Below are 10,233 nucleotides of genomic sequence, written 5' to 3'. Positions count from 1 at the left end.
CTGGGCCGCGTGTACCGGCGTGGCCGCGAGCGCCCTCGCACGACGCCGGTCCGGCAAGAGCGGAGTGGGAAGGGGCCCCGGGCTCCGGGGCGAGCCTGCCCGGGCCGTCCTTACTCGCTCCCGCCCTCGCGGCCTAGCTGGAGCCTGGGGAGGGTGCTGGGCCTGGCCTGGACCCCTCCCTGAGGGGGCCCCGCCCTGGGCTCCTTGGACCGGGGGTGGCTGGGGAGGCCGAGGCGCAGTCTGGTGTCTTGCGTGAAGTGCCGGGAGAGCGGAAGGCCCCGGTACCCTCGCGCCCAAGTCACCGACCTGGGGCGGGTGGATGGGACACCAGGCCCAGGCAGCCGCGAGTTCCTTGGGCGCACTAAGCCCTTCTGGCCCTGCGGGGCACCCCCCGAAGACTACAACTCACCAGCTTCGGTCTGTGCGTCCCAGCTGGCCGAATCCCACCCCCCAACCTCGTCCCGGTGGCCGGAGGCTGGCAAAGGCTTCTGCGGGGAACCCGTGCTGCCACCTGTACTTAGCGCACGGCGCACGGCTCGTCGCCTTGTGCTCCTTCCAGTCGCTTAGAAAACCCACCTCCTACCCAGGTGGGAAGTCCCTCCTTAGGGGCCCACTAGAGCCCTGAGGGCCCTGAGGATGTGTCCGCCTCGTGTCAGGGGTCAGAGGTCAGCAGCAAAGGAGCAGATTCCTGCTGAGTCATCGGCCTGGGTGGGAGAAGTGCCTCCTCCTCCCTCAGGACAGGCGTTCAGTGGGCAGATGTGTGAGGAGCCACACTGTTGGGGCCCTGTCGGGGGCTGGAGAGTGGCCTCTGCCCAGTTCACAGTTCAGGGGTGTGCAAGGTGAAAGGAGGGAAGTCAGTGGGGTCACGGGTATTACTGTGTGAGGCCATGCAGGGCCCCCTGGTGTGGGCACTCAGGCACCCCGTTCCTGATGAGTCCTGTCTGCTGCGGGGGCCCTGGGCACCGTGGCACCTGCCCCCCCCCCCCCGCTGCTGCCAGCCTGCACCGTTTCTGTTGATTCCCCTTCTCAGTGAAGTGCAGGGGATTGCAGGGGTCCCCAGCTTGGGCAGTGCTCCTTCTCAAATATAGTGAGCAGCATATGCCCCCAAGCCCTGCCTGGTCTGACACTGGCCCCATACAGCCACATTCCAGGGTCTTCCCCGCCCCCCCCACCCTCTGTCGGATATTGTGGGAGACCCCGCTACAGACAGACCTGCACCTTGTGCCCCAGTGGAGTCTGCCTCTGAGAACAGTATGGGTATCGTGTGTAACCACGGAGGGTGGTGCCCTGAGGAAGGAACGGCAGAACAGCTTTCCTGCAGACCCTCTCCCAGGTATCATCTCCCACCCCCACGGCACGTCCAGTCTGCCTGTCACCCCCCAGGAGAGCAGACAGGAGAGGTCCCTCGGGTCGTCATACACAACAGTCTTGGCCCTGACATTCTCCAGTGCCCAGCTGCCTCCGACCACCCAGTGACCCTGGCCAGTCAGCAGCAACCAGCTGCCCCTGTGGACTAGGGCACACTGTGCAGTCTGGCAAGACCAGCATCCAGGAACCTGAGGGCTAGGTGGGATCCGAATCCAGCTCTGTCCCAGCCCCAAGCAGCGGCTGGGGTGGGGTGGGCGGTGCCTGGGGCTCTCCTTCCAGGGTAGGAGGAGGACAGGTATCTAGGCAGTTCAGGGATTGGATTGATGCCCCCTGGGGATCCAAAAGAGGCCCCCATGTGGCCTTCCAGAGCTAAAGGCAGCTTCTCCCAGCCTAGGCTCCCTCCAGGCCCTTGGGAGGCAGGTGGACTGGAGTGGACCAGGCGGGGCTTAGGTGTCAGCATGAAGCTGGGACAAGGGGAGAGGCACATCTGGAGCCCAGGATGAGCCTGATGGCCACAGCCAAGGGCTCAGGCTTCACCCAGAGCACAGCGGGGAGCAGGGCATGGCCAGAGACAGAAGACCGCCACTGGCATGCAGGGCTGGGCTTAGCCATGCAGGACTCTAAGCTTGTGGAGAGCCAGGAGGCTGCTGCCCGGATCTGCCAGGGGGTGTGGCTCAGGGGTTTTTATCTAAGGTGGGACAGTGGCTAGAAAGGTGGATGGGTCAAAGGGAAGGGAGTGGTCCTGGTGGACAGGGACAAAGGGCAGGGGTCAGAGTTTGGAGGGCTGTGAAGTCTGCGAATAGGTTGGGGCTCAGAGTGTGTGACCCCATAGGACAGGTGCTGAGGCCTGGGACAAAAGTGACAAGTTTTGTGGGCTGAGCTCACATTGGGCCAGGCACAGGAGCAGGTCAGCCCAGGCAGCTGCATTTTACAGTGCAGGTAATGAGCCAGAGAGGCCCAGCGAGTGGCCCTGGGCCCCCCCCCTTGCCCCCCTGTACTGCGGACAGAGACACACAGGTGGGGGGCCACCTGACTTGTTCAGTACACGATTTCGTTCAGGGCCCACGAAAATGCATTAATGCCCAAATCAGAAGAAAAAAGCCAATATAATAAAGAATCCAGCCTGGATTATATTTTCTTTATGCCAATAATCATAAAATATTGGTTTTCTTTTTATGGAGGAAGGGGCCCACAAAGAAGTACCTGGGTCACAGGGGCCATAAAGGAACCCTGAGTGGGGGCTTCGTGCAGCCAGAGCCCCTGCCTGGAAACCAGGGTGCAGGCGCTCCTGAGGTCCCGGGAAGAGGAAGGGCCCCACCAGCACGGAGCAACATGAGACAGGGCCGGGGCACCCTCCCGGCACCCCGCCAGCCAGGGGCATCCTGGGACCCGCTCAGGGTCACAGACAGCCCTTGCTACAGCGTGTGTCTGCACATGGTGGGTGGCGGGGAGCGGGCCCAGTGCCGCTGCCCCAGGAATGTGTCTCCCTGCCCCTCCCCAGGCCCCTGGCCCCGACATGGCCCGTCGCTCCCAGAGCTCCTCGCAGGGGGACAACCCGCTGGCACCTGGGTACCTGCCACCTCACTACAAAGAATACTACCGCCTGGCAGTGGATGCCCTGGCTGAGGGAGGGCCAGAGGCCTACAGCCGCTTCCTGGCGTCTGAGGGGGCACCTGCCTTCCTGTGCCCTGAGGAGCTGGAGCACGTGAGCCGCCACCTGCGGCCCCCACAGCATGTTGCTCGCGAGCCCCCCGAAGGCAGCCCTCCCAATGTGGACATGGATGGCTCCTCAGGCACCTACTGGCCTATGAACTCCGACCAGGCAGTGCCTGAGCTTGACCTGGGCTGGCCCCTGACCTTCGGCTTCCAGGGCACTGAAGTCACGACCCTGGTACAGCCACCACCGCCTGACAGCCCCAGCATCAAGGATGAGGCTCGAAGGATGATCCGCTCTGCCCAGCAGGTGTGCTGTCACGGGCTGGGTGGGCAGTGGGGGCAGGGCCCGAGCCGGACCTCGGAGCATGAGTGGAGTATGCGGGTGAAGAAAAATACCAGCGTTTCCGGCTTAGGGGCAAGGGTGAGGCCAGGGCCAACTGGCCACGCCTCTCCAGCCTTCAAGCTACGGCACAGGCCCCCTGGCAGCCAGCTTTGGGGGTCACGAAGTGTTTGGTTATTGCAGGCTGCGGGGGGCCCGCTGCACAGTTTTGCTTGCCCTTGGTCATGGCCAGTGCCCAGAAACTCAAGGGCCCTGGGATGCTAGGCCCCCTTCCTGGTCTGGATTTACGGTTCAGAGAATTCTCTAGTCGAACCTTTGACCCAGGCTTGACCCCACCAAACAGGTGGCAAACAGCAAAGGGAGCCAGACATGGAAGCTGAGGCAGCAGATCCAGAAGCTAGAGACCCCCAGCTGCCCTGTGCACCCTCTACAGCAGTCTCCTCCCAGGGGCAGAGCTAGGGCCTGGGCTCGGCCATCGAGGGCAGGGCAGTGTGAGGTGCCTTTCAGGGGCCTCATTTGCCTTGTCCCTTCCCCAACAGGAGGTAGGCCCTGTGCCTGCCTAGGGCTCCATCATGGGCCACGCACCCACCAGCAGCCCCACACCCCCTCTGGTAGGCCTTTTCCTCCTGACTCCCCTTCCCTGGCAGGGCCCCGCTCTCCCATGGGATGGGCTAGAGGGCGATTTGCAGTGTTCATGGGTGATCCTGAGGCCTTGCCCGGGCCAGGCAGGAATGGCTAGAGAATAGTGGGGACAGCACAGGGGTCTGTCCCCTGTCCCTAACCTGCCCCCCGCAGGTGGTGGCCGTGGTGATGGACATGTTCACCGACGTGGACCTGCTTGGTGAAGTGCTGGAGGCAGCGGCTCGCCGTGTCCCGGTCTACATTCTCTTGGATGAGATGAATGCGCAGCACTTCCTAGACATGGCCGACAAGTGCCGCGTCAACCTGCACCACGTGGATGTGAGTGACCCAGGGGGTGTGTAGGGAGGTGGGAGACTCCCCTGCAGAGACCTAATGCCTCTCCCTCCCCAGTTCCTGCGCGTGCGCACTGTGGCAGGCCCCACCTACTACTGCCGCACTGGGAAGTCCTTCAAGGGCCACGTGAAGGAGAAGTTCCTGCTAGTGGACTGTGCCGTGGTTATGAGTGGGAGCTACAGGTGCGACCAGCCCGCAATCCTGACACCTCCCCACCTAAGGGCCCCCGCCCGACACCTCCCCACCTAAGGACCTCGCCTGCCCAAGCCCTAGTCCAGTAGCCCCTGACACAGCACCACCCCCCCCTCCGGTCCTTGCAGATTTGACACTTCAGAACCACAGGTGGCCTTGCGCGGTCCCACCGGCTGCTCAGCCCCGCCCCCTCCTCCGGCGCTGGCTCCGCCCCTCTCCTTGACTCTGATCTTGACCCCGCCCCACCCGCAGCTTCATGTGGTCCTTCGAGAAGATCCACCGAAGCCTGGCGCACGTGTTCCAGGGCGAGCTGGTCTCCAGCTTCGATGAGGAGTTCCGCATCCTGTTCGCGCAGTCCGAGCCTCTGGTGCCCTCAGCCGGGGCACTGGCCCGCATGGATGCTTACGCCCTGGCTCCATACGCGGGAGCCGGGCCCCTTATGGGCGGCCAGGTGACCGGCGCGCCGACCCCTTTCTCCTTCCCCAAACGAGCGCACCTCCTGTTCCCACCGCCTCGGGAAGAGGGCCTGGGTTTCCCCTCCTTCCTCGACCCCGACCGCCACTTCTTGTCTGCTTTCCGCCGGGAGGAGCCAGCGCGGATGCCCGCGGGAGCCCTGGAGCCGCACGCGGGACTGCGGCCGCTATCGCGGCGGCTGGACGCGGAGGCAGGACTAGGGGGAGAGCTCGCGGGCCCGCGGGGCTTCTTTCAGGCCCGGCATCTGGAGATGGACACCTTAAAGCGGCACAGCTACGCGGCCGCCGACGGCACCGGCGCGGTGGAGAACTTCGCGGCTGCGCGTCAGGTGTCACGGCAGACGTTCCTCAGCCATGGTGATGACTTCCGCTTCCAGACCAGTCACTTCCACCGTGACCAGCTCTACCAGCAGCATTACCAGTGGGAGCCGCAGCTCGCGCCGGCGCGGCCGCAGGGCCTGTTTGAGAAGCTGCGCGCTGGCCGCCCCGGCTTCGCCGAGCACGACGACTTCGCGCTGGGGCCCGGGCCACGCTTCCCCGAGCTCGGCCCCGACGGACACCAGCGGCTGGACTACGTGCCGTCCAGCGCGTCGCGCGAGGTGCGCCACGGCTCAGACCCCGCCTCGGGGCCCGGGCCCCGCGGCCTGGAACCCAGCGGAGCCCCACGCCCCAACCTGGGCCAGCGCTTCCCGTGCCAGGCAGTGGCAAGGCAGGGCCCAGACGCCGCGCCCGACGCAGAGCAGGAGCGCAGGGGCGGGCCCGAGGGGCGGGCGGGGCTGCGGCACTGGCGCTTGGCGTCCTACCTGAGCGGTTGCCATGGCGAGGACGCGGGCGAGGAGGGCCTGCCGGCACCCATGGAGGCTGAGGCCTATGAAGACGACGTTCTGGTGTCCGGCGGCCGAATGGCCCCCGGGGACCTGCTCCCCTTAGCCTCCCGTGCGCCCTACCCGGCCAAGGGCCTGGTGCCCTGCTCCGGCGGCGGTGGTGGCGACAGCCCAGAGCGCGAGGGCCTGGAGGAGGCAGGTCTGGCCAGGCAGGACTCCTTCCGCTCGCGCTTGAACCCGCTGATCCAGCGCAGCTCGCGCCTGCGCTCCTCCCTGATCTTCAGCGCTTCGCAGGCCGAGGGCGCCGGTGGGGCCATGGCGGCCACTACCGAGAAGGCGCAGCTGCTGCACAAGGAGCAGGCGGTCAGCGAGATGCTGGGCCCCGGCGGCGAGGCCATGCGCTCCGCCACTTCCACCAAGGTGGCCGAGCTCCTGGAGAAATACAAGGGCCCGGCGCGTGATGCCGGAGGGGCGGGGGCCCCAGTCACAGTCGCCAGCCATAGCAAGGCTGTTGGGTCCCAGGCGTGGCGGGAGGAGGCGGTGGCGCCGGGTGGGGCGGGGAGCGAGCGCCGCAGCCTCGAGAGTTGCCTGCTGGACCTGCGCGACTCCTTCGCACAGCGGCTGCACCAGGAGGCTGAGAGGCAGCCGGGAGCAGCCACGCTTACTGCCACCCAGCTGCTAGACACGCTGGGCCGGAGCGGCACCGACCGGCTGCCCTCTCGCTTTCTCTCTGCCCAGGGCCGCTCCGCCTCCCCACAAGGGCGGGTCAGTCCCCCGCTGGAGGGGCCTGGGCCGCGCCAGGCACCTCACCCTGAGCCGAAAGGGAGCCCCACCTCGGCCTATCCCGAGCGCAGGGGCAGCCCGGTCCCCGCTGTGCCGGAGCGCAGGGGCAGCCCGGTCCCCGCTGTGCCGGAGCGCAGGGGCAGCCCCGTCCCCGCTGTGCCGGAGCGCAGGGGCAGCCCGGTCCCCGCTGTGCCGGAGCGCAGGGGCAGCCCGGTCCCCCCTGTGCCGGAGCGCAGGGGCAGCCTCACCCTTCCCTTCTCCGAGGAGTCTCCCAAGACTGGGGCCGCGGAGGAGACGGCTGGCGGCCCCATGGAAGTCTTGCGCAAGGGCTCCCTGCGCCTCCGCCAGCTGCTGAGCCCCAAGGCTGAGCGGCGCACGGAGGAAGAGGGCGGCTTCCCAGCGCCGCAGGAGAACGGGCAGCCTGAGAGCCCCCGGCGGCCGTCGCTGGGCAGGGCTGAGAGCACTGAGGCTGCCACTGGAGACGAGCGGGGCCCGCGGGCGCGCATGGGCTCCACCACGGCCAACGCCTTGTACAGCAGCAACCTGCGGGACGACACGAAAGCCATTCTGGAGCAGATCAGCGCCCACGGCCAGAAACACCGCGGGGTCCCCGCCCCGGCCCCGGGCCTGGCTCACAGCAGTCCTGAGCTAGGCCGCTCACCAGCTGCTGGCGGCCTGGCCCCTGACATGTCCGACAAGGACAAATGCTCTGCCATCTTCCGTTCGGACAGCTTGGGGACCCAGGGAAGGCTGAGCCGCACCCTGCCTGCCAGCGCCGAGGACCGCGACCGGCTGCTGCTCCGCATGGAGAGCATGCGCAAGGAGAAGCGCGTCTACAGCCGGTTTGAGGTCTTCTGCAAAAAGGAAGAGGCCGGAGGCCCGGGGGCAGGGGAGGGCACAGCAGAGGACGACACCAGGGACAGCAAGGTGGGCAAGTTCATGCCCAGGATCCTGGGTACTTTCAAAAGGAAGTGAGCCTCCTGGCCCCCCAGCCCCGGACCAGGCGCCCCCTCGCTGCCACCCACCAGGCAGGGCACCTGGCTCTCCTCCCCTCAAGGCGGCGTGGAAGCGGCTGAGTACCGCCAGAGCTTGGCTGCGCCTGGAGTTCACCCAGTAGCTGGCCTGCCTTTTGCCCTGGCCGCTCCCCGCTGGGGCGCGAGCCCCTCACTGCCCCTCCTCCAGCTCCATCTGTGCCCCTGGGCCCTGAGCCTCCCATTCCTGTGCATCTGCCTCCACCATCTCTCTGGGCTTCAGGTCCCCTTTAGACCTTCATTCACCTCAGGGCCCCGTTTTTTTGTGCCTTACGCCCCCACCTTTTGGGGGGCCCATCTCTTTGTGCCTCAGTCCCCCATCTTTGGGGGCTCCACGTCTCAGGGCTTCCATGTCTCAGGGTTCGCCTCTGCTCACTGCCTCCTGGCTCTACGGCTTCCTCACAGCTGCCTCTTGCCCACCTCCTGGCAGCCCCAGCCTCTCCCCTGGCTGGCCGGGGTCTCCCCCTCCACCCCTGGTGGCTCAGTCTTCACTTCCTGCCCTGCTTGCGTTCCTCCTCACTGCCTCCCTCTCTGCGTCCTGGCAGCCTTTTCAGTGGCCCACCCTGGGGAGGCAGAGCTGGCTGACTGTCCTGCCAGGAGAACGGAGACCGACCCAGCCTCTCTTCCTGCAGGGCTGCAGCCGGCACCCCAGACCCCCACTAGGGGTGAGAGCACCGGGGGTGCAGCACCATAAAGCCAGGTCTCCATGCATGCTGGGCCTTGGCCCTGCCCTGGAACGCTTGTCCTCGAACAGCTGAGGGCAGGGCTTCGGTGTGGCAGTGCCTGAGCCCCAGCCCATTGCTCCAAGGGTCCTGGTCCTTCGGGTGTGCAGCAGACCCCGACTGCACCCTGGTCTGGACCCTTCCCTCTTTGTCACCAACCTGCAAAGTCAAAGCTTCCCCACCTACCTTTCCTGTATTTTTTTCATCTCTGGAGAGTGACTTTGATTTGGAATAACACATTTTAACACCAAACGCTTAGGAAGTCCCCCACTGTAAGTGCTAGCATTGTGAAGTTAGTATTTCTGCAACCTTTTTTTTTTTTTTTTTAAGAATAAGAAATCGAAATCACGCAGACTGGGAAAGGATTTAAGGAACAAGGCCACTGAGCAAAGGCAGCAGTTCTGACTCCAGACAGCTGGAGAAGGGAGGGCGGGGAGGCTGGGGGATACTTTGGTTCAGGTGGAAAAGGTCACTGAGGAGCCAGATGCGCTGGAGTGTTTTTTGGCCTTGATGTGCTTGCTGACCTGTTTGCTCTTGCGTGCTTGGCGCGGCCCGTTGCTAAGGGGGAGCCCATGCAGCCTCCTGTCTGCATCCTCCACGTTGTGCTGAATAACACAACTCAAATGTGATTCTGCACAAATTTTGGTGTTAATAAAACACAACAAAATATTCCAACACATTCCTAAATACATATATTAATCACCCAGTTAGTATATTGTAAATGTTAAGTCTTGGGAACTCACATTTCCCTCTGGACAGCACCACCCATCCCTGTGGGACCCACTAAAGACCCCCCCCAATCTGTACTGCCAACACCTGCAGCCACATCTAACCCTGGAGACTCCACCTCACCTTCCCATGACCCGCTCCCCTTCACAGGCAAATGCTTTCATCCACTACTCCCACTCCTCAATTCCACCAGCCCTCTGCCTAGGCACACCCCACTAGCACTCCCCTGGGGGCTCCTGATCACCAAGCCCAGCAGACACTTCCCAGCCCCCTCGCCCCCAGACACCAGTGCCCAGGTGTCCGGATCCCTCAGCCCCTCCAGCCGCCCTGTGTTTGCAGGGCTGGGCTTCCTGGGGCCCCACCTGCTCTTCTCTGGCCTGTGGCATTCCTTCCCACTGTCTCATCTGTCCCCCTCGTCCATCACCTGGGGGCTATGCCTCAGGCTCTAAGAACTCAACCGACTACCCCCTGGGCAGCCTGGTCTCCTGACTGGCTCACCTCCAGGCCAGAACTGGGGCATTTACTCTTGCCTCCTTTCTGGGCCTCCTCCCAAGTCCTCTTGAGCTTTTTCCATCTCTTGCAACCACCTGGTCTGGGCCTGCCCTCTGCCCAGCTCTCCCTGCCCTTCCCACCTGTGGCTCTCCTAGCAGCCAGCAGCTTTTACAGGTGAGCAGAGGTCCTGCTCCTGGCAGCCCAGCCCCCAACACAGCACAGGCCGCATCCTTTAGACTGTGAGCTCCAACCGGGCAGTTGGGAAGTGGCCTGTGTGTTCCAGCCCCTGCCCGGGGTCAGGTGTGGTGCAAGGCACACCCGGAACTGTGAGACAGATGCCCACGGGGCCCCTTGGAACTCTTCAGCTCCCACCCCCCTGGACCCACCCCTGCCAGGACAGACCGGCTGCCAGTCACTGTTGGTGGCCCAGAGCACAACGGTCAGTCAGGGGGGCTGTACCCTGGGGCACTGCCCTGTCCTCCCGTCCACGGCCACTCTCGCTCAGGGTCACAAATGCCCTCAGGTGATGGCTTGCACTGAGGCAACAAGTGCAAGTCTCTGCCCACCCCGCCCCCCGAGCACCCTGGGGTAGCCTTGTCCCTCTGATAGTGTTCTGGCACCAGGCAGGCCCCAGAGCATTTGTGGAGA

At 64.7% G+C, this 10,233-nt stretch overlaps 1 protein-coding gene across 3 annotated transcripts in view; it reads left to right on the top strand.

The window, feature by feature from the left end:
• FAM83H (family with sequence similarity 83 member H) overlaps nt 1-8,691 on the top strand; it is a 17,122-nt gene extending 8,431 nt beyond the window's left edge. The window contains exons 1-5 of one of the 3 annotated variants that reach the window (XM_021689133.2): nt 1,184-1,333; nt 2,870-3,331; nt 4,160-4,324; nt 4,397-4,521; nt 4,784-8,691. In XM_021689133.2, the coding sequence (XP_021544808.1) occupies nt 2,885-3,331; nt 4,160-4,324; nt 4,397-4,521; nt 4,784-7,586 (3,540 nt within the window). In that variant the 5' untranslated portion in view covers nt 1,184-1,333; nt 2,870-2,884 and the 3' untranslated portion in view covers nt 7,587-8,691. Of the gene's footprint in view, nt 1-1,183; nt 1,334-2,827; nt 3,332-4,159; nt 4,325-4,396; nt 4,522-4,783 lie in introns of those variants that run through there. The other 2 variants (XM_044914699.1, XM_021689126.2) reach the window with 2 other exon arrangements.
• The last annotated feature ends 1,542 nt before the right edge of the window (nt 8,692-10,233 follow it).

The sequence above is a fragment of the Neomonachus schauinslandi genome, chromosome 4 (genome assembly GCF_002201575.2).
Source record: "Neomonachus schauinslandi chromosome 4, ASM220157v2, whole genome shotgun sequence".
Taxonomy (NCBI): Eukaryota; Metazoa; Chordata; class Mammalia; order Carnivora; family Phocidae; genus Neomonachus; species Neomonachus schauinslandi.
This window is presented reverse-complemented; position numbering and strand designations above follow the sequence as displayed.